Source organism: Leptidea sinapis, chromosome Z (genome assembly GCF_905404315.1).
Source record: "Leptidea sinapis chromosome Z, ilLepSina1.1, whole genome shotgun sequence".
Taxonomy (NCBI): domain Eukaryota; kingdom Metazoa; phylum Arthropoda; class Insecta; order Lepidoptera; family Pieridae; genus Leptidea; species Leptidea sinapis.
In genome coordinates, this window is record NC_066312.1 from 1,112,292 (window position 1) to 1,137,526 (window position 25,235).

At 35.9% G+C, this 25,235-nt stretch overlaps 1 protein-coding gene across 3 annotated transcripts in view; it reads left to right on the forward strand.

Annotated features, from left to right (window-relative positions):
• LOC126978529 (carnitine O-palmitoyltransferase 1, liver isoform) overlaps window positions 1-24,609 on the forward strand; it is a 62,664-nt gene extending 38,055 nt beyond the window's left edge. For all 3 annotated transcript variants that reach the window (XM_050827443.1, XM_050827439.1, XM_050827442.1), the window contains exons 8-17: window positions 32-231; window positions 1,767-1,948; window positions 6,726-6,859; window positions 10,400-10,425; window positions 11,366-11,428; window positions 14,447-14,628; window positions 16,553-16,758; window positions 20,594-20,792; window positions 21,244-21,404; window positions 22,173-24,609. In XM_050827443.1, coding sequence (XP_050683400.1) covers window positions 32-231; window positions 1,767-1,948; window positions 6,726-6,859; window positions 10,400-10,425; window positions 11,366-11,428; window positions 14,447-14,628; window positions 16,553-16,758; window positions 20,594-20,792; window positions 21,244-21,404; window positions 22,173-22,277 — 1,458 coding nt within the window. In that variant the 3' untranslated portion in view covers window positions 22,278-24,609. The remainder of the gene's footprint in view (window positions 1-31; window positions 232-1,766; window positions 1,949-6,725; window positions 6,860-10,399; window positions 10,426-11,365; window positions 11,429-14,446; window positions 14,629-16,552; window positions 16,759-20,593; window positions 20,793-21,243; window positions 21,405-22,172) is intronic.
• Window positions 24,610-25,235: the final 626 nt, after the last annotated feature.

Sequence of the window (25,235 nt, forward strand, 5' to 3'; positions counted from 1 at the left end):
TCCTGTTGTAAACAGCCTCTGACTGTTTCAGCGGATGCTTCAGAACATGGTGCCGCTGTGCTCGTGGCAGTACGAGCGGCTGTTCAACACGGTGCGTGTGCCCGGCGTGGAGACCGACAAGATCGTGCACTACCAGGACTCCACGCACGTGGCGGTCTACCACCGCGGGAAGTACTACAAGGTGGTGGTGTACAGCCGCGGCCGGCTGCTGTCACCGCCCGAGATACAGTAGTGAGTTCTTTTTAATTAAAGTAAGGGACGAGACGAGCAGGCCGTTGAGTTACGCCCTGCCCTTTACAGTACTCCTCAGCAATGCAATGCAAAACCCAAAAATTCTAAACGGCACTACAATTGCGCTCGTCACCTTGAGACATATTTTTTCAGTCTCATTTGCCCAGTAATCTCACTTGCTACGGCGCTCTTCTGATCGAAACACAGTAATGCCTACACATTGCTGCTTCACGGCAGAAGTAGGCGCTGTGCAAAGGAGCCTACCACTGATAACGAAGCCAGTCTGAGTCAAAGCAGAATAAACTTTATTCAATAAGCCTTAAACTAAGCGCTTTCGAATCGTCACTATAAATATTTCTTTTAGGTTACTGAATTTATTGTAATATGTTCAAAAAAACTTGAGCTCGTGAGAAGAACATACAAGAAACTCAATGGCCACTCTTTAATCAAATAGAGTATTTACAATGGCTGTAATATACATGACAAATTAGGTTGTAAAGTGGTGCATCCAATATATGAGTGGTGTTTTAATAATATAAATTATTTCATAAAAAGTAGTATATTGTATAAATAAATAAATATAAATGATCGTACATTCGATGTATCAACCTTTACAGCTTGAATTCATTGTTTGTATAAAGATGCTTCGTGAACACAATGGTCATGATTACTGTCACAATTAGTAATTGCAAATAACAAATATTGACTATAGCAGGTTGACCTGTTCACGACTAGACGCATGGACCAGCCATCGTTCCCTTTGCACGTATTTGAATGAAGGACACGACTCGATACCCGACGCTGTCGCAAGCAAAATGCTATTCAGTGAGCATGACTAGCCGTGTTATAGCATTCCTACGCATGATAACTAAAATTTACAAGATTAATGCTCACAAAGCAAGTTCACAAATGATCCTGTGCAATACAATCTGTCTAATGTAATTACAATGTATGCTATAATATTATAATCTAGTCGCCGCACTTTTATAATTCAAAAATAATAATACTTTGCTGAGCGAACGGGAATAACTCTCTTCATCAGATTCGATCCGGTGCTTGACGTGTTGCTCAATCGAGGTCACCTCAAGGAGTTTGTCCGGAATGTTGGGCATCGCTTTTACATGTAATACTAAATGCTATTAATCTCGTTAAACGGAAAGGTGGCAAGCAGACATATTACGTCGGGGGCCGGTGGATATTTTTTTTTGTTAAATATACACTGGGTACGACAAGCCACGCGATATACCCATTAAAAGGTAATTTTACAGACTGTAAAAGTAAAAATATTTATGTAAATATATTTTGTAATAAAATCCCAGGGTCGTGGGTATTTAAATGTTTTCAGTTATGTATATACTATCTAAACAATCAGGCAGCCAAACAATGAGATGAAAATATAATGATTTTCTTTACCAACAAAACAATACTGGGAGAGTTTCTCGCGCCGAGCTCTACCGAGCGCTACTTCCTTCCAAAGCAGACTTGTAAAGGAATCAATTTTGAAAAGAGACTCGTGTGTTTTTGTTTATCTCCAGTCAGATCCAGTCGATCCTTGATGACAAAAAGAGCAAGCCGTACCCGTGCGAGGAACGCTTGGCGGCGCTGACAGCGGGCGAACGCACGCACTGGGCGCGCGTGCGACAGCTGTTCTTCAACCGTGGACACAACCGCACCTCGCTGCACTGCATCGAGCGAGCCGCCTTCATGGTCTGTCTGGGTACGTGCACCACATGTGTTCTGTATACATACTGTGCCTGCTGATACAGCGCTGTCTTGACGTATTGCCAGGCAGTCCTGTCCACCCATATATGTATCAGTATACAAAAACATTTTACAAACACAGTACGTATACTTCAATTAGCAAAGTACTTATGTAAAAAATTCACGAAGTAGCAAACACGTGTTACCGTTTTGACCTCTTTACTTGTAGTCCTGTGAATGTCTAACATAAAAAAGAAGCACTATCTCATGATTTAGAACCTATTTTTGACCAACTTCAAAAAGGAGGAGGTTATCAATTCGATCGGTATTTCTTTTTTATTTATGTACACCGATTACTCGGAGATTTGTTATCCGATATACGTAATTCTTGCGAAATAGATGCCATTTGATCCCTTAAAATTTTTGCATAGATTGGCCCAGTAGTTTTCATTTTATGAATTTATATGAAAATTTTCGTCTGGATGACTTAATGTAATGTTTTCATTCAGGTTGATTATATATTATTATTAACTGGCACTAAAATGTGGAAAATAAAAAACCTACGTTTAAAAAAACCGACTTCAAAAACTGAAAAGTATCAAATAACTAAAAATTTAATTTAATACACCTCTTATGCGAAACTTTACCTTAAATATTAATAAAATACAATTATTTATATGTGCTACCTATTGATAGGTTAAAGTCAGTGCTAAGCCCTTAACAACATAAAACTTAATGTAAATGATATTATATACAATAAAGAGGTACATATGGCACTAGCGCGCGCAAATTGATGCAGACAAATTCAGACAATTGTCGTAATTTCATTTAGTCGGCTAATAGCAGCGAGCTAACCGGAACGTTTTCGTGGCGTGACAATAATAATCTAAAATGCCAACTTGTGTGTTTAATTAACATTATTGTTTGTGTTATATATTAGTCAAAGGTAAAGCAATTTAAAAACATATGTGGAAGCTTCTAATTATCTTTTATTTATCTATTTGTTGTGTAAAATTTTGTAAAAATGGCTGTAGCCAAATAAAACAATTGTCGTGTATACGACTTGTCTGTATGTATATGAGTACCGCGACGCAATACAAAGAATCGGTACGAGCGAGGACATCTCGGGGGGGAGAGGGACGCGATATTACTTCGTCGAGTTACTTCACACAGACATTATGACATTTATAATTCGTTATACTTTGGTAATTAATTGTGATATTGTGATGATGTCATTATTAATAAATAGTTCACCACTTACGAATGTGTATGATGCATATTGCTATGCGAATGTTCGTTGATGCTAACACATTTGAAGCGATACGTTGCTATTATTTCATATGTTTTAAAGTAAATGAAATTTATACCGAAGTATATATAAAAATCGCTTCGAAGCTCCAGCCATATTGTTACAAATCAAGAATACCGTTTGCATATATCATTCAACATGCAAACATGCGCCTGGCGCTTATATTTGTTTGTCTTCAATGTGATGGAACAGGCCGCCTCTCAACTTAGTTGTGTTATAGTAACGTCACGTTAGATACTTTAAAATCGCCAATAAAAAGTTTCGTTTGTACAGAGACAACTGTTGACGTTAAGAAGACGATAATATTACACGATCTCTGATTACATTAGATTTTGTACGGTGGTACGCAACGCGCCTATACGCAGTTAATCGTTAGAAGGCTGGCTAATGAGTTTCGATGGCTGTCGGCCATCTTTACGCAGTTAGTAACAACTCAGTCTCGCGATCGTATCGCACTAAACTGCGGCACATGGTATGCGGTGTCGGACACATGGAGAATGTCTAAAATAGTCGTTTGTTGCGTACGCAGTAGCATATCGAACGCGGATGTGGGAAGCGGACAGTCCGCATACCAAATATTAAAAAATAAAATATTTGATAGGCGTAGAATACTAAGATAGTGAAAAGTATAAAGAGACTCTGCATAATAAATATAATACTAGAAGGGTTAGGGAATAAAAGCTAATAAATGATAAAATATCAAATGATTACGGTAAACGTACAGATAGATAGACCCGCAAGATAAAGATTGATTTACTTAAGAAAGAGCTTAAAAATTTACTATTAGATAATATTAAGTAATAAGCATAGAAATATAATATATCATAATAATATAGTTATTGGCAGCTTACATTATTATATTTTAATTTTAGAACCATTTTATGTTATGTTTGTATACCATTAGGCTATTAGTAGGTTATGTATAAAATTAATGAGCGCATGTCGCCGATAAACGTTACGTTTGGCGATGAAATAAATGTAAGTTAAACGTAAATATATATATGTAAATAAATAAATTAAAAAAATCGTTGTTTAGTTCGATTATTGATTAGGCAAAACCGGTAAATGGATTTAAATAATAATATCCGATGCAAGCTCAAATTGTGCACAATACTGTCAGTTACTCATGAGTGCTGTGCTGTGCTGAATATCAGAGGTAGAAGACCACGTTTATTGAATTATAATCTAATGTATGTACATAGGCACATAAGTGAATTTATTAGAAACTGTCATAACCATAATGTTAACACCAGGAACAGACACAAACTTATAATGCCTACTACTCGGCTAAGTCGAGTTAGTAAGTCTTTTGTGGGGTGATGTGTGTGCTTTTACACGTACAACAATATCCCCGATAATGTTCAAAACCAATGTATTACGAAATTCAAAAGAAAAGTTAAAAAACGTTTGTATGGTAAAGGTAAATGACATAAATGACTTTCTTAACGATAACATAGATTGGTGTGCGATAACATAGTGCGACGATAACATAGATTGGTGTGCGATAACATAGTGCGACGATAACATAGATTTGTGTGCGATAACATAGTGCGACGATAACATAGATTTGTGTGCGATAACATAGTGCGACGATAACATAGATTGGTGTGCGATAACATAGTGCGACGATAACATAGATTGGTGTGCGATAACATAGTGCAACGATACATAGATTGGTGTGCGATAACATAGTGCAACGATAACATAGATTGGTGTGCGATAACATAGATTGGTGTGCGATAACATAGTGCGACGATACATAGATTGGTGTGCGATAACATAGTGCGACGATAACATAGATTTGTGTGCGATAACATAGTGCGACGATAACATAGATTGGTGTGCGATAACATAGTGCGACGATACATAGATTGGTGTGCGATAACATAGTGCAACGATAACATAGATTGGTGTGCGATAACATAGTGCGACGATAACATAGATTGGTGTGCAATAACATAGTGCAACGATACATAGATTGGTGTGCGATAACATAGTGCAACGATAACATAGATTGGTGTGCGATAACATAGATTGGTGTGCGATAACATAGTGCGACGATACATAGATTGGTGTGCGATAACATAGTGCGACGATAACATAGATTGGTGTGCGATAATATAGTGCAACGATACATAGATTGGTGTGCGATAACATAGATTGGTGTGCGATAACATAGATTGGTGTGCGATAACATAGTGCGACGATACATAGATTGGTGTGCGATAACATAGTGCAACGATAACATAGATTGGTGTGCGATAACATAGATTGGTGTGCGATAACATAGTGCGACGATAACATAGATTGGTGTGCGATAACATAGTGCAACGATAACATAGATTGGTGTGCGATAACATAGTGCGACGATAACATAGATTTGTGTGCGATAACATAGTGCGACGATAACATAGATTTGTGTGCGATAACATAGTGCGACGATAACATAGATTGGTGTGCGATAACATAGTGCAACGATAACATAGATTGGTGTGCGATAACATAGTGCGCCGATAACATAGATTGGTGTGCGATAACATAGTGCGACGATAACATAGATTTGTGTGCGATAACATAGTGCGACGATAACATAGATTGGTGTGCGATAACATAGTGCGACGATACATAGATTGGTGTGCGATAACATAGTGCAACGATAACATAGATTGGTGTGCGATAACATAGTGCAACGATAACATAGATTGGTGTGCGATAACACAGTGCGACGATAACATAGATTGGTGTGCGATAACATAGTGCAACGATAACATAGATTTGTGTGCGATAACATAGATTGGTGTGCGATAACATAGTGCGACGATACATAGATTTGTACAACCGCCTACAGTCTATTAAATAATACATTTTATTGTTCCATTTTACATTCTAACCATATTTTTATATAAAATCCCGCTGAGTTTATTGCGCCCGTTCTTCTCACGTTTGAGGCATACCTTTTCAAATCGGTAGTAGTTTTTGACTCTGAATAAGTGATTTTATATCCTATTTTGAATTAAAATATTAGAATTTTGAATTTATGATATTCTAATTAACTTTTTTGGTATTGTATTGTTTTCTATTAAGTTAAGTGTTGCTTGTACTCGCGAAAGTTTATTGCTGGACTGAAATAATTGGAGTGCAACATGTTTTTGGTGGAAAGTTCTTTAAATGCTCGATATAATTTTGTTTGCTATGCATTGTCTGATGTTTTTTTCGTACGTGTCCTTTGCCTAGTGCAAACGTAAACTTTTTGTGGTTTTTTATTGCAAATTGTTTTATTTGTAAATATGTACACAGACATTCATATTTACAGTGATAATTATAATTAATCTTAACTTCATTATTTGATATATAATTCTCTAGTGGATCATATTTTATTAGGTACCCCTGGAGGTGTAGCCCACGTAAGCTGTCTACATTTATTAATCGCCAATTGTATTGTAAAATATTTTTTAGTTTATCATGTTGACATTCGTGATTCCAGATGACGTCGACTACGGGTTTGACGAGGAGAGACCAGAGAAGCTAGTGGACTACGGCCATATTCTGCTGCACGGCAACGGCCACGACCGCTGGTTCGACAAGTCCTTCAATCTCTGCTTTAGCACATCGGGTGCGGTGAGTACTCTCCTTCTACCACCTTGATCTCCACTTGTATAATTCCCGCTAAATAAAACCAGCACCATTGCGATAAAACTGAAAAGAGGTCGGTAGGTGCAACGTGCTATTGGTCGATCAATGTAAATTAATAACTTTATGCCACTCTTCACTAACTAAATGGGTGGGTAGATATCTTATTTTATAGCAGGCTGATAATTACATAGCTAATTCTGATAATTTACATCGTTTTCATATAACAACACAATTTTCGTACTTTATTCCTAGATCATACAAACGTAGATAGTAATGTTTGTGACCTACACACGGTACTAATATATCCCGGGGTTCTTGTATAGTTTAAGTTAGACACAAAGAGGATGTAAATGCTACGTAATAAGAAGCGGGATTGCCAATGTAAAAATTTAAATTTAGTTTACTATGAAACGTGCATTCATTTGACATAAGTTCGAAATAGTAGTCATTACGGTATGGCGATGCCTTTTATGCCTTTTTATAGGCATATGGTTATACTCCGACCTTCGTTTAGATGTTACTAAGAATTTTTAAAGAAGCCCTATGTGAGGAAGCTTTATTGCATCGTTCTTAGGGCCATAAACTGCACTATAACCCACACGTGCTTAATAATATTACACACTAGTGCATAGCAGAATTATCCCTACAAAGTTAAGTTAGTACCTAACTGCAAATTATATGCGAGTAAACACGGCATTTTACATTTAACCGGGTAATACAGTTTTTTTTTGTAACAAGAAAAAGGTTTTATGCCGATGAAAAACCATTTACATTTTTGAAATAAATAAATGTGTCCCCAATTAAGACGAAAAACATTAATTATTATCAAATTATAAATATAATTTATTAATTCATAATAATATGTTATACAATTTTTACATTCTATATGGCTTTAAGTAATCAATCACAGCAAAATTGGCGCGTGCAAAAAAAAACTTCCTATAATTTTCATATTCTGTTTGTATCGCAACACATGTTTTTATTTTCCTCGCATGTGTGTTGAAAAAGTGTGTATTAAACTCATGAGCAACTTGCTTACTAGGCACTCGGCTGATTTATGCCGCGTTTCCACCTGCGAGACAGCTTCTGCGAGAAAGGTCCGACAGTCTGTCTGACAGCAAATTGCAAGTGTAAACCCCCTTGCAAGTGCTGTCGCGACAGTTTGTCAAGGGCTTCCTGCGAGTAGTTACATGAAAGCATGTCTTAACCACGAACTAGTAAAAAAATAAGGACTCCGTGTCACCTTACATAATATTGTAGCACCAAAACAAGCCGATAAACGTGTAAATACATAGCCCCACGCACACACTTACACTAATACAAACCGATAGGCCGCCATTATGAGAATTGTCATCGTCCGTGACAGATCAGTTTGCGTCTCAATAAAATATTTTAAAAATGCCGTCGCGCGTTGTAAGAGCGTGTTAAAACAATACTACGGAACATAAATTGTCTAGGAATTACATTTCACAGGTAGAATAGTAGTAATCACACTTTTTTTGTTCTTTTTATAATACAAACTAGCTGACCCGGCAAACGTTGTTTTGCCATATAAAGTATAATTCACGCGATAGTTTTATAAGTAATAAAATATTGCCTATATTATAGCCTGTACATCATTTTGTTCTATTGTCAATAGTTTTTGCAGCGCACGCAAAAATAGGTTTTTGCTTTTACACCTTGTGTTACAAAATAGCAATTTTATTATGGATCCCTAATTTTGAAAAATAAAACATAGCCATAGCCTTCCTCGATAAATGGACTACCCAACACTGAAATAATCATTCAAATCGGACCAGTAGTACCAGAGATTAGCGCGTTCAAACAAACAAACACTGCAGCTTTATATATTAGTATTATAGAGTTAATTCGATGTTTGGAACACAAAACCTCTACAACGCTTGATAGTTACATCCAGTGTGACCGGAAAATAAACAGGGACATTACCCGAATTGTCGGGGTTATATAGACTGGGGGCCAGATAGACTAAAGGGCTGCATCAAAGACAAAGGTATTCTTGTTGAACACAATTCTTTTTTAATTACTTGCTTAGATTTCCATAAATAAATTCATATAATATATTGAATATATTAAATATGAAATTGTAAGACTATCCAGTCGTTTCGTGGCAGTGGTGGCAATCGCTTTAATTATTTATATCATTAGATAATAACAATAATTCACTATAGTTACTACTTTGTATAATAAATATAATTTGACATGAGACCTTGGGCCACACCTACTAAATAATTAATACTTTTAATACTGATCTAAATATTCAAGGAGGAGAGACACAGGTTGAAGACACCATGCTGCTGAGGAATGTGAAAGTTGGACAGGAACAAGAGTAATGTACTGTAACTCAGTGAACTCGTTATTTATTGGTCTGTAATTGATAACCTTGCCAATTGTAAGAGAGCAATAAAATACATTATTTTCTAATCATTAACGGGTGACTTAAATCTGGACATGAAGTGACTTTAGTCACACAATCTGTGACCTCGATAACTTCAACTTTTTTGAGGTAATAGCTCTTTCCGTAGCAATCATTAAAATCAAATGTTAAACCAGTATTAGTAATACTGTCATTCGTATTTTCCTAATGTCTAGCCTCTTTTTGTTGAACTATGTGCTAACCATCACGAGGGTAACTCCAGCTAACTTCAGTTAAGAAATGAATTTTCAGTTCCTTTGTAATTCTTTTCATCTTTTTTTCATATAGATATCCAAATGTTTTAAGCTTTCTTAAATGTTAATTCCGCCAATATTTGTCTTTAAGTAATTCGACACATGTTTCGCCTCTACACGAGGCATCCTCAGGACATGTTGACTAGCCAAACTCTGGCACAAGACTCATATAGATATTCTCATTGAGACTGATGTATAAATATATCTGATATGAATAACTATAAATAAAGATGTGACTGTAACTATTTATACAGAGGATCAAACTCCTTTTTCTTAAAAATAGCTTTTTCTATTCATTCGAAAACTATGCTGTAGGAATTTATTAATTTTAACTAGAAGCTTAATATTATAAATTAACTGGCATTTAATCAAACGTCAAGTACGTAAACTGATCCACATCAGCCATTTATTTTGATAATCGAGGGCTTAAAATAGGTCTCTAGATACGTCTTAGCTTCTTTAGGACACAACTTTATCAAAGACATATTGAGTGTTTTTTTAACAAATGTTAAAGACGTTCTAAACCTACGATAAGCCATCACTAATAAGTCATGCTCTAACATCGTACTGGAATAGAACACCCACACAAAATAGTAATTGGAGTCAGTTGTAAGTTGTGGTTCAGTATAATGTATCACAGTAATGTAATATAGTTCTCTAGATAATAACATCACTTAGACCAAACACAAAGAGTGTAATGTGTTACATTATAATTTATTGTTAAACAGCTTTTGTATTGTTGTGTATGTATTTTAATAATTAAATTATATTACATTAGTTAGAGATACATTGTAAAACATTCAAGGTTTGAGTGTTAATTAAGAATTATTGTTTTAGGTGGGCTTCAACACAGAGCACACTTGGTGAGTAGTTTACTAGTTGTTTATTTTATTTATTTAGGAAATCAAACAGTTTTTCACAAAAATATAGTAAAATTTAAATTAAGCACAAACTTAAAGTTATAAAGCAAAAGGACGGTCGTTAAATATAATTCACAAATATTCACTTAAAAACTAACATTTACATTATTACCTACATTAAATATTTAATAAAAATAAAAAGAAGAAAAAACATTTTAAACAAACATCACTTCACTTGCTATTTTTATACACTTTATATATGTTAATACTTAGCGAGAATATGTCAATATTTATTGAGATTTATTATAAAAGTTACATAGTGTCTAAAAATGTATATTTTGCATAATTTGTGTTATAGGTTTGAATATAAAACTTTGAACGTGATTGGGTGTCACGAGGGATTTTGTACTTTATGCTCTCGACGAGAAGGTTGGAGTTAATATGATTATTTAGAATTTTATAAAGAAGTAAAGAATCTAGAAAGATACGTCTACATTGCAGGGATTGCAATTTGTGTCAAACAGCACTCGTTTTGTAATCAGTGAAAATATTACTAGTACGATAGTCCAGAGATTTTAGAAATTAACTTTAAATTAATTCTGTTTAGTTGTATTACTAAGTATTAGAAACTTTGATATGTCCGCTCGGGTGAGCGGACGGCTCTCGTTGTTATAATGATAGTGTTGATCACAGGAGTGTTGCAGAGCTCTATGAAGTTCTTAATATATTTTGTGTGAACACCGCACCGTGCAGGACCGCTACACGTCTCCAAAAGAAGATATTTTAACTTTTTGATTATTTAAACTTATTTTTTTACTTTTTCAACCTAGATATGTTTTTTTCCACCGTCAATTTGCAGACTTGTATCTGTTGTTAGGTTGGTGGGTGACCCACGCTGATCAACGTCTGTATCATCAATAAATGCCATGTTTGTTTGACCCAGGGCCGACGCACCGGTGATGGGTCACCTGTGGGAGTATGTCGTCCTCTCCGAGCTACAATACGGGTATGTTCTGATCAGTTTACACTGGCTCTTACTCTAAGCCGGACTCATTCTCCGCCGTTATATTGAGATGCTTATTGCTTATACTTATTCCTAGTGGCTATTCAAAATGAATTATGCTAGAAGTCTTGCTCTTGAACATGTGAAAAGACAAACAATTAAAATATAAGCTGTTCCGAAATAAGCAACTTTTGATAAAGCAAGCCAGACATTTGAAATTTATTCATTTAAAAATCAGCTCGAATTATAAGAACGCGCCATACGACACTTAAACAAAGCTCTAGAAAATCAAAATGTTACACTCCGTGCTCCATTACTGCTTCGAAAATAGTCATGAAAATATTATTGTGTACATCGCCATTAAGCCCAAAATCAATTACACATCTAAATAAGTCACTTGAACCACGGTGTAATGAGGAAGAGGCAGTCAATGGGCTGCGAACTGTAACTCAACATATTGAGTCTAATTTAGAGTCCCAGATATCTCTTTTAAAAAATAATATCCACAAAGATTCTGTATATGAATTAAAGTCTGTTAAAACCCACGGAATAGTAAAAAAACACCTTTCCTCATAGGTGACGAAGAACTTTTAGGCTTATCCTCGACACTAATTAAGAGCCGGTATGATAAATGGAATGTTAACTATACCCCATTTAGTGATGATAGTTAAAAAACACAAAACATGCTTGGATTGATACTGATACAATTATATTAAGCTTAGGTAGTAATGATAAAAAACACTCACTGTTTTTATTTAACCTGTAAACACCAATCCCTATTCTTAATGAATCTTATTTGAACCTTAAACTCTGGACTAAAAACACATATAAATTCTTTTATATATATTGACAAGTCACAACCTACATCATTATCTATACATCAAAACAGTATGCAAAAACAATATTTTTCTAATTGACTCTAATGAATATGACGCTATGTTTTTAAACATTCATACCAGACAAAAAAAGGCCACTCTTTTGGACTATTTTCCTCGCGCTCCTTAACCTTCAAATGTAAAGTGTCATCTTAAAACTCATGAATCAATGCTAACCCATGTAGAAAAGGTTATATACCCTATTATTTTCCAATGCTTATGAAACAGCAAGTTACTGATTTAAAACCTGACAGTAATTTAATTTGTTTTCGACCCTCAAGTAGAAACTAAGATGTTGTTGCTACACCCAAACATACAAGATATACTATCTAAAACGGAAATTTTAGGCACAACACTTACGGACATGAACATTAAGCCGGATATTATCTGTTTGACTGAAACTTTTCTTAAAATGGAAAAAAATATAATTACACATTACGAACTAGCTTCATTTTGATCCCGAAATTGTAAAAGGAGAGATTTGAGACTGTTTTATAACTAAAATCCAGTTCGAATGTTGCTCAATATAATAAACTCACAATAATATAATAATTATTTGTACAAAAATCATTCTCAGCTGATTGCAGGCATTGATTTGTATTTCTCAACTTTTGAGTTATTAATTAATAGATACAATTTTAAATAACCAAAAATCCATCCTCTATCTTTATTGCAGATGATATAAACACCAACACTCTTGTTTCTAGTAATAAATGCAGTAGATTTTAGATTTAGCAAAAATAATAATCTACAACTCCATATATACAAACCAACAAGGGGAAAAGCGTGTATATTAAGTAATATACCAATGGCAAGGGGATCACTACTACCACTTAAATTGTCTGATCATAACACACCTCAATTATTGACTTTACGAGTTGACTCAAATAAAATAATATTTAATAGTTATTTATCTACAGCCATGCTTTAAATACTCTATTAAAGATTCTAACAGTTAGCTTATTGCCTTAATAACCTAGCTAATTACATCATCCAAACGAGTGTTGTAATGTTGTACTGAACTTCATCGAAATTGTATAGTTGTTTATCTATACCCATGCTTTAAATCCTCTATTAAAGATTCTGAAACAGTTAGCTTATTGCCAACATTAAAACACTCAATGTTCTAATAACCATTACATCATCCAAAAGAGTGTTGTACTGAATTTCATAACAACACTCCTATTTTATTTTTCATTCCCTTCATGCTCATAGAGTTTTAACAGACAGCCATATTCTTATTGCTCGATGCGTGGCATCTGTATGAATTATTTCAAAAAAAGAACATTTTGGTTTACGCGCGTTCCACACCAACAGAACGTCGCGCGCCGTAAAAAATTAAATAAGTTATTTGAAACCCCGCCATTTTTCTTCGATATTTTTATTGTTTTGTTTACAAAAAATGAGTGATTAATTTCCAAAAGAACATAATATTCAAGTGAATTTTAATTATTGCAGTATACAAAACTAATACTAAAATAAATAATTCTTTCATTAATAGTTAGTTTATTTGTATATAATCAGTAATGGATGATATTAGGTTACTGCTAGGACTGGCTAAATCCACATTCCTGTTTTAATACCCCTTATTACACAACAGTTGCATAAATAACTAAAATGTACTCTATTAAAGTTTTAGAATCTTTAATAGAGGATTTAAAGCATGGATGTAGATAAAAATAATTACATGCCAGTAATCAATTTAATGTTATAAAAAAAATGAGTTTCAAAGACAACAATGAACGCCACACGCTTGTTGTGATTTAGTTCAAATATTATGCTTAGCCGTAATGAAAATAAAATTACTTCAGCTTTATTTTTTGATATGTCAAAAGCCTTTGACTTCGTTTCTTATGAACAATTGATGTCTTAGGTAAAATAAAATGCTTCTTAATAATAGTTGTTGCAACATGTGAATGCCACTTCTTGTCATCTAAACCCAACTTTTCGACAGTAGTGTGAGACAGCGACGCTGGCAAGAAGGATATCTTTGGAGTACTGCGACATCCATGTCAGCATCAATCTTGCACTTAGTTGCCACCTGTTGTTGTGGCAGATGATCTCGCTGTCTAACATTGCCGCCCGCGGAATATTAGATTTACTTTCTGGCGTCCTAGTTGTAATTAAGTGGACGCGTTGGGTGCAGGTACCTACCGGACGGGAATGCGCGTGGAGAGGTGCAGTGTGCGCCGCCGCCGCCTGTGAGGTTGCAGTGGGACCTGGCCGCGGAGGAGGTCGCCGTCGCCATCGACACCTCCTTCAACACGGCCCAGAAGCTGCTCAACGACGTCGACCTGGACATACTCATGTTCACCCACTACGGGAAAGGTGTGTTCTCAGTCTAATACCATAAATCTACACTACTAGCGCTGGCATCGGCCCCTAATCACTGGAGTGGGCTCTGGGCGATCCTTGGTTGACACTTTCACACATAAATAGGTTAATTGCATTGGTGTTGCGTACAACAAGCCGCGATGCCGAGCCGGTTTGGCATCTCTAGCCGACGGCCGCTTAGAGTGAGCGACCCTCTTGTCTACTATGAGGCCGCCTACACATAACTAACAATTATTATAAAGTAAAATAGACATTATAACTGATTTTGAAAAATTTTTCTTTATTAATGGTTGGAAGTATCGGCTAATTCTAAAAAACAGCACTACTTTTTTCAAATAATTCATTATAACATGGTGTGTATTCGTAGCGTCGCTTCTATAATTGCTAATAAAAATCAACCGAAATTAAAGAATTGTCCAAACAGTATTTATATGAATGTAATTCGTTCTGTTGTCAGGTAACATGGTGGTTGGCTATATTTTTAAATATCAACTTTACAGAAATATAAATTATCTCGCACTTGATCAGATAAAACTAACCATAAAAATTATCTTTGTTATTGCGATAATCCCTATTCTTTATTTTTGTTGTCATTATTATTGTAATAAAATTAATTAAAGTAGGGCTTCCAATCCCACGTTCTGTATTCAATCTCGGCATCTGTGGGAATTTGCAAATCCCGCGGGATCTCGCATATTGAAAATATGCACATTTTAAAACAATGAATTTATCAACTCCATATTTATTTACGTACATATTACTATTAAAATGAGAACAATCAAATTATACTGTTTTTTTCACAAATTCATAATTCGAACACAAATCAAAACAAAACAAATCGTTTTCAAAAAATACACAAAGCAAAATAATTAAATTATCAACTAAAAAAACACATTTTAAACTTAACTTTACGAAAATAGGAAACAGTTAAAAACTAATATTTCACGCAGATTATTCTATTTTGCATCGCATGCACGCTTTTTTTCAGTCCCGCGCCCGTAATCCCGCATATCGCGGGATTGGAAAATGGTGTGGGATTTCGCAATACCCAGATCTCGGTATTGGAAGCCCTAGATTAAAGTTAATAGGCTTACAATATAAGTGACGAAGCTTTTTCCAATAATGTTGAGTCTAAATAGTACATTACCAATTAATATGTCGCAAACAAAAGTTTTATTTATTCCATTGGCATAATTTTAATTTAAAAGATTCTTACTCGGCTAAATAAAATTGATAGTGGTGACAACAACTAGACACAATTAAATTTGGATATCAACAATATTTTCTTTTTTAACAGTTAGTTGTGTACATCATTCGTTTTGTTTTAGGCTTTTTATAAAAAATGTACTACTATTGTATGATATAATATAAGGATCTATTGTTCCCACAGCTACAGTTAAGTAGGGCTTTAGTGTAGGCGGCGTTGGTCACTGGGGGCCACATCAGCGGACCTGTATCATTGATTGCCCTCCTCTTCCATAAGAAACATTAATATGTATCTTATATCTTAAACGAGCAATTCTTGTGTATATATAATCTGAATCTCGGAAAGGGCTCCAACAATTTTCATAAAATTTAGCATACAGGTGAATTCGGGGTCGATAAATCGATCTAGCTAGGTTTCAATTTAAAAAAATGTAGTTTCATCCGTGTTTTAATGAGAAACAGCTAAAATAACATTAGCATACAAAGGTTAAAAATTTTGCCACTATATATAAGACTATAACAGCTCAGATGGAACATTGGGTGATCGGGAAAGCAGAAGACCCCGGTTCGAATCCAGATTATTTGTTTAAGTTTTGTACATTCTTAAAAATCCGAGCGAGGCTTGGTCCTCTGGATATTTATATCAATACGTTATGTAAAAATGGGCACGGCCGAAGAGAGCGTGTTTGTTGAGTGTGTGTGTGTGCCGCAGGGTTCATGAAGAGTGCGCGCGTGTCGCCGGACGCGTTCATCCAGATGGTGCTGCAGCTGTCGTACTTCCGCGACGCGGGCCACTTCTGCCTCACGTACGAGGCGTCCATGACGCGGCTGTACCGCGAGGGCCGCACCGAGACCGTGCGCTCGTGCACGCTCGAGAGCTGCGCCTGGGTGCGCGCTATGGAGGACCCCGCGGCCAGGGCACGTACTCCCTCCATACTTCACAACGCACAGCTAACACAAGTATCTCAGTCACGCCTCGCTTCGCGCGACACGCCTGTTGGTTCCCCACGTATTTGGTATTCTTACGCTGTTCTATGTGACTAGATTCAAACGTACATAACAAAATGAAAACGTTTCGCAACGCTTTCGGTACGCTGGCTGTTTGACAAAAGCTTTCGAGTAACAAATATGAAGTACCTCCGATAGATACAAAACTAGTCGGTCATTAAATGATTTATAGCAGTAGGCTAATAAATAAACGTATTATGGAAGCATTTTAATAGGAGATACATTGTTTATGAATATTAATATAAAAGAAGGCCGATGTTTTTATTTTGTGGAGAGTAACAGTAAAGATCAACTAAAATGAATTCAGCCTTTTATTGAATTTCAGTTATATTCTTTTATGAATAAGGCGAGCGTAAGGTTCTAAACAATTAAAATTGAGTGGGGTGATGAAGAGAACCGAATCGCTGTGATTGCATTACACAAAGTAGGTATGGAGCTAAATGCAATTTTTAAAACTCTCCGTTTATACGCTTGGTATTAGTAAAATGTTTGTGTATCGGGCTATTAATAGGTACAATGAGACTTCCTCTGTTTGCGATAGAAAAAGTGGTCAAAGCAGTAAGGGAAAGAATTCTAAAAAATCCTGTCCGAGGGCAAAAGATTTTATCTCGGTAAATGAAAATAGCACCTATTACGGTGTCGCGTATTTTAAAAGAAGACTCGGACTTGCAGCATAATTCACGTACATAATTCAGCCTACCGTGAACTCTTATTGCGATTCAATTGACAACCTAAATGTACTGATTTGCTAATTCGTACCATGACGTGATAGAAGCTATCTAAATTACGTTGACGTCAAATCAACTGATTAAATCGCAATGATGACATTTGAATGTCAAAAATGATATCAATTGAATCGCAAACTGATTTAGTTCGTTCATTCGCTGAGTTTGTTGCGCTCATTCTTCTCAGGCCTGAGGCATTCATTTTGGAATGGGTGGTTGTTTTTTGACTTTCAATAAGTGATTTCACATCCTATATTGAATAAAAATATTTGAATTTGAATTCATTCGTACCATGAGGTAATATTTCAACGTAAACTAGATAGTTTATGTTTCAAAGTGAGCGAGATGTAAAAAATTATTACTTCCTTAGAGGAAAGTGAATCGTGTTGTTAATAAATTTTAAAAAAATAGTGAAAATATACAAAAAAGGAAAATTTTATTGATGAAAAGTGAGATGAGAATATTTGATTGGACTTTTTTGTAAAACAAAATACTGAATATAAATACCAAAATGAAAATAGTAAAGTCGAGGCAGTAAGGCCCCTGGCTGTAGTCTGTTCGCAAGAACGAATTTAATAAAATGTACTCTGTGCTCCTGTCAAAACAAACAATCAATCAATGGAGATGCGTTCATAACTCGTTATTTTTACTAAAACACCAAAGCAAACATTTAATTTGTAATTCAAAGAACTTTATTTATTAATATTACTATTATTTAATAAGTACAAAAAAGGGCTTAATGGTTTAAAATTTGACGCTATAAAACGCAATTTAAAATCATTCTAGGTTTCGAAACGCAAAGCATATGGTTCGAATAAGAGAGACAAACAAATGCAACGACTGTAGAGCATCATCTCTTTCTCACACCGCGGACCACAGACAAATTTATTTCGTTCATTCTTCATAAGCGATCCAAACGCCATTCAGTAAGAGGCACTTCATGGTACGAATTTTAGTGATTCAGTTTAGGTACCTAAACTGAACTGCATCGGAATAGCATTGCTTATTAAAAGTTGATGATAGGCCCTCTTAACTGATAACTTAAAAAAGGATAGGGTGTTATAATCGAAACATCTACTGAAGCGGTACTCAAAGGGAGATCACAGAAAAAAATTGGTTACGGGTGAGATTTTTTTTACGTCTTTAAGGAAGCTTCCCAATTAGACGACAGAGTGCAACGTGGGCTCTGTCCGACTTCAATGATGGTTTGGTGGGCTATTACGTGGGTAACACTGAAAATTTTTAGTTTAACGGGCCAGTTAGAAACAGTGGTAATGAAAACTTTTTTGAATTTCAATTTTAGAACTCTTTGGTAACCTAATGTAGTATATTGAATTCATTTGTCATTTGTTTTTGTGAATTGGTCGCAAATCTAAAACTCTTGTTACACATGAAAATGAACCAAACGCAAGAAAATTTTCTGTCTTTCGATGTGGGCTTACTCAACAACAAAGATATCATAGGCTGTGATTAGTTTTTCTTAAAGAAGCCCCATCTCTACCGCCACTATTTACAATTGGTTTAACAAGTGTAAGCGTGGACCTCGCTATATCAATGTTGATCCGCGTGAGGGACGTCTTTTAACAGCGACTGCTGAAGATAGCATCAGTGCTGTGCTACGCATGATAGAGAAAGATAAGAGAGTGACCTATCAGCAGGTACGGGCAAGCCTAGGCATTGGTATTAGTCAAGTTCAAAAAATATTACACGAATATTTAGGCTTCAGGAAGCTTTGTACCAGATGGATTCCCAAATGCTGTATTTCACATCGTGACGGTGATGAAAGCTGGATATATTGCTACGAACCCGACACCAAAAGACAACCCTCATGCTTTGGTCGGAAAGGTCATTTCGCGACAGTTGTGCTAGAAGATTGAAGGACAGTTACTGAAGACTGCTATGTCAATCACTGTTTGCCTGTTGTCTTGGAAAAAATTCGACAGCAGCGCCCTCGAAGCAGGATCCTCCTTCACCATGACAATGCTTCAGCGCATTCCGCAAAACGAACTGTTGAATAATTGACTATGGCAGGTGTCGAAATAAGTCATCCGCCATACAATCCTGACCTGGCGCCTTGCGACTTTTATTTATTCCCAAGGACTAAAGATAAAATTCGAGGTATTCACTTTACGAGCCCTGAAGATGCGGTGTAAGCGTTCGAAAAGGCCATAGAGTCGTTTTTCATTTTCTAAACATTTTCAGTGTAACCTAGGTATTAGCTATGATTACATCCTATTTTGAATAAAAATATTTTAATTTGAATTTGAAAAAAAATTAATATGAAGGAGTGACTGAGCCATACTTTTGTAAAAAAGATATCAACACATCGGCACAAGTGTATCAAGATACCATTCTTGAGAAGCTAGTGAAGCCTCTTAACAACACCATGTTGAGTAACCAAGAATAGTCCTGCCAGCAAGACTCGGCGCCGGGTCATAAAGCTCGGTCTACGCAGTCTTGGTTGTAAACGAACGTTTCGGACTTCATCAGAGCTGAAGACTAAACGTAGTCTAGTCCTGATCTTAATCAGCTGAATAATGATTTTTGATCAGTTTTAGAGAGTACGGCTTGCTCCAAACGCCATGATAATTTGGAGTCCCTAAAACAATCCGTACGATTGGCAGTGAAGAATTTTCCCATGGAAAGAGTGCGTGTTTCTATTGATAGCTGGCTTCGACGTTTAAAAGACAATTGGACGAAACATTATTGCAGCCAATGGAGACTACTTAGAATAAGCTTTTAATAATTCAAATTGTTTTATATTTATGTATTAAACTAACACACTGTAAATGTAATAAATATTATTTGCAAAAGAAATATTTTTCTATGTTTCAGTATTTAAGGCACACAAGGTATATTGGCCGAAAGCGGTATATTTAGTGCATTACATAAATACATGTATAAGCTAGGATTCGAAGTGGGGACCCTTTACTGATAGGTCACTTACCACTGGTCTGAGAGGTCGTCAAATAATCAAATGGTGGCTATGAAAGACAAGTACAAATAATTCATCACAACAGGTGGAGGATCGTTGGCACAAGTTCTTAAAGGCGACGCAGAGGCACCAGCTCGGGATCCAGGACGCCATGGCGGGCCGCGGTATCGACCGCCATCTCTTCTGTCTCTACGTAGTTGCCAAGTACCTAGAGCTGGACTCGCCCTTCCTGCAGGAGGTGTTCAACGAGCCCTGGAGACTCTCCACCAGTCAAACCCCATACGGTGACTAATAATGAAACATTATGAACTATGACGTCATAGTACCTTCTATAAATTTAATATGTTCTAGATTCAGCTTTGCATTTAAATAGAGATTTATTTTTCACAACAGACAACTAATGTACTTCCCTATCTTTCTCTTCATAAAAGATTTTTAATAAAAATCGACCTCATTGCTGTAACGGTTTACTTTCGACTAGAGTGGGTGGTGACGTGAGTGGGTGTAAATGTTTTAGTTAAGATGCACCGCTAATTTGTAGTAAATACACTTGTACGTTGGTTGGTCATAGTTGTCATTGTGAAGATTAGCGCTACTTGATACAGATGGTTTCTGGACATCAAATACCACCTGTATTTGATGTCGAGTCAACAAATGGCGTGAATTCAGAGAATACTGAGTGCGTCTCGTTATTGCGGTCGTTGTTTGAATTACGTGCTTGTTGGTGATGCGCAGGACAAACGAGTATGATGGACCTGAAGAAATATCCCAAGTGCGTGGGGGCCGGTGGTGGATTCGGCCCCGTGGCTGACGACGGCTACGGAGTGTCCTACATCATCGTCGGCGAGGATATGCTGTTCTTCCACGTCTCCAGCAAAAAGAGCTGCCCTGTTACGGTATATCACATATTAATCATATACCATGCCATCCAATCAAGTATGGCTTTTTTACTGAGTTGGAATAATAACTATTCATCTCTGCATCTATGTTAATTTGCTGTATGCACGTTAAATATAAATTTGGAAGAAACTGCCAAAACGTGTTTATAAAGAGAAAAAAAACTAATTATATTAATCATTTCAATTTTGCAAAAAAAATAAGTGATTGATAGATACTCTCTCACGGACATAAAATCGATACTTAAATTTGTTTCGAGCCAAGAAAACAAGTTTGGCATGTAAAAATTTTGTTTGATAGTTAATTAGTTTGGACTACATTCTAGAAGAGTTTAGTGTTGAATTTTGACGTTTTTTATAACCATGAAGGTTAAGTAGTATGATGTAAAGTGATCACCGCCGCCCACATTCTCCTGCAACACTAGAGGAATCACAGGAGTGTCACTGGCATATGACAAAACCTTATTTAGAAAGTATCAATGTAGTGTCGTCCTGGTCTCGTTGTACGCGGAAAATAATTCCTTGATAACCACACAGTAGTAGAGCAACACTTATATCTGTACCACTTATTATAATTTATAAATTAAAAACAAGAACTAGTATTACTTAAACAAACCAAAAATTTATAAATGAAAATATAGTGCTAAAGTGCATTATAAATTATTGTATTACCTTGAATGCATGCCGAAAAAATGATTCAATCAAATGCTCTATTTCATAAAACAGGGTAACAAAAATCTTATAAATTATCTCTTTGTATATTTACAGAGCTCAACGAACTTTACAAAACAGATTGAGAGGTCCCTCAAAGATGTTCAAACGCTGTTCATCGAGTACAAGAAAATAAACAATGGTGTCTCAAATTCTAAATGATATTTTAATATTTTTTATAAATGATAGTTTAATGTTGGGTAACGCGACTCGGTCGCACTTTGTCAATACTTACACTTACCACTAGTATTTACCGGACGGCCTTGTCATTACTACACTTACCACTAGTGTTTACCGGACGGACTTGTCATTACTACACTTACCACTAGTGTTTACCGAACGGCCTTGTCATTACTACACTTACCAATAGTGTTTACCGAACGGACTTGTCATTACTACACTTACCAATAGTGTTTACCGAACGGACTTGTCATTATTTACACTTACCACTAGTATTTACCGAACGGACTTCCTCTCTCGTGTGTGTAACGGTGACTCCGTCGCCAGCGTCCAGAGAGTGATGAAGTAGAACTACACGATACTAATCTGGGTCGTTGTAGCCATAGAACAATTATAGGAAAAATTTATTGTGATAACCAATGATATTAGAATATAGTGTTCGCGAACCACATTGGCACATGAGCATGATGTACAAGCGATACCCACGAATACGAAGCCAGCTCGTATTTGTCTCTTTCAAAGTTTGTGTAAACTATTGTTGGTACACTCGGACGGAGTTTACTGATATAACTACATATAACTACTGTGACACATATATTATTGTAATGCATTATTAAAAAAACGATTGGCGCCATGTCACAAAAAGTAGAGTAAACTATTACAAGTTTGACTATAATCGGAATTGTTTTCTTCATTGGGTTTTTGTTTTCTGATTTTTAGTTGTTTTTTGCAGCATTTACTAAATTAAAAATAATATCTTCACCAAGTTCTATAATATCTATTTGCGGCACATAGATAATCACGTCCTAAATTCTTTTTGCGTGTTCATATTTTTCATTTACAATCATTATGATAATTATATTGTTTGGAGATAAATAAGTGAACTCATATACCGTGCAACTTGTATGACTGCACTCCGCCTGAGAGTAATCTGATAGTGAAAAGCTCGCTTTACCATATATGTGTATCGTATAATTGATGTTGTCATTATATTCGTATAAATTGAGTTCCGGGTCGCGTTACCGATTATTATCAATAGTAAATCTAAATAATTTAAAGTTATTTTATTTAATGATAAGTATAAGTAGTTCAATGGGATCCAAGGTTATTTAGCAAATGAGAGCGTTCATATCAGAGTCATATCATAAAGGTGGTGGTGACGCCAGATGAGATTGAACGTTATCTTATTAAGTACCGTAGTATTGCCCCGCTCCGCCCGGGAGTCTTGATCGCAATATCATCACATATTTATTTATACTAATTTACAAATAGCTAGGAACAATTATTATATACTTTTCGAATTATTGTACAAGTAATAAAATTATTCAATGTTTTTATATAATATAGTAAAGACAACAGGAATTGTGAGAATATATAGTTCAATATAGGGAGTTATAGATAAATATAGGTTAAGTTAAAGGAATTGATTAGTTGAGATTTGAGGTTTGGCAGATCGCGACTCACACTGATTACCGAGTAGGTGCAAACGTGTTAAAGATGTATCGCTGTGTGTCGAGATAGGCAATATATTTGAACCAGCTGACATTCAACAAGAATTATCTTATTATCAAAACTATTTTTATATAATCAACTCTTCTTTGAATCTCGCTTTTATCTGGCGACCCTATTGTATGGTACAATTATCAAGATATTCTATAAATACAAATGTATGCTGGCGCTGGGAGATAACACCTCCAACTAGAATTTGTACTTTCTACTGAAGTTGTACTCAATAGAGTCACACCACACCATCTCAATGTGATATAAGCCATTTCAGTGCAGTAAGTAACAATAAAATATATCTAACAGGCTTATATGTAATAAATTGGTAACATTTTAACAGTCAACAATTTAATAAATTGGTGAACTTACAGTCACAACTTACAACATTTTTGTTTACTGAATTGTGGCATAGCAAGCTCATAACAGTTTCAGCGAATATTTAAAAAAACAACACCTGTCTTAATGTGGATACTCTTGGACGCTATCGCAGTTCTGTTATGCCTACATTAGTTATTAGCTCTTCATGGTTCGACACTCAGCACTAACCAGGTGTGAACCAAATTGTAAATGGGTTTGCTTGTAGTTTTGTTTATTTATATCTATTGTTTAATAAGTTTACATGCTTGCTGCTTCCTTTATAAATTGACAGACATTGACACAGTCGGTGACGTTCAATGTAATATTTTACTTACTATTATATGTTGTTATTTAAACTCTGTGAAACCATTTATATTGTCACTGTCGTTCTTTGTTTGTTATTTGTAGTTTATTTGCATATATTTGAAGAACAATAAACGTATTAATGATATTATTTTGCAGTATTTTTATCGTTCCATATAATATTGAAATATTCAAATTCTTATTGCTGAAACCCGAAGCCCGTGTACACTTGACTACCCCAAGGCTGTGTGCTATCTCCTACACTGTTTTTTCTGCATATCAATGATATGTTGGACACCTCCAACATGCAAACGACAGCACTGGTGATGCCGTATACGCAGGTCATGCAGGTCTCTCGGCAAATCGTCGACCAGTGCCGGGAGATAATTGTGTCTTCTATAGAGGCCTCTCTCGAGAAGGTCGCAATTTAACCCCCGGAAGACTCAAGTTTGCGCGTTTATTACAAAAAAATCTTCCTTGGAGCAGTGATACGTTCTTCGATAACACTTCCCTTAAAGCCTCGCCTAGTATCGGAATACTGGTTCGCGAAATTTCGAGCGATTGCCAATTTCGGGGCCACCTGGAAGGCAAAGCCAAATTGGCTCCGAAGCCGACGCCTAGATAGGCGTCATAAATAGAGCACGGCAATACTTCAAGCCGACCCACATTCTCCCCCTCCACAAAGCGCAGGTCCGGCCACATATGGAAGTGTTGTTGTCGTCTCTGGTCTGGCGCTACCCCAGTGATACTGGCTCGATCCATTTGACCGCGTGCAAC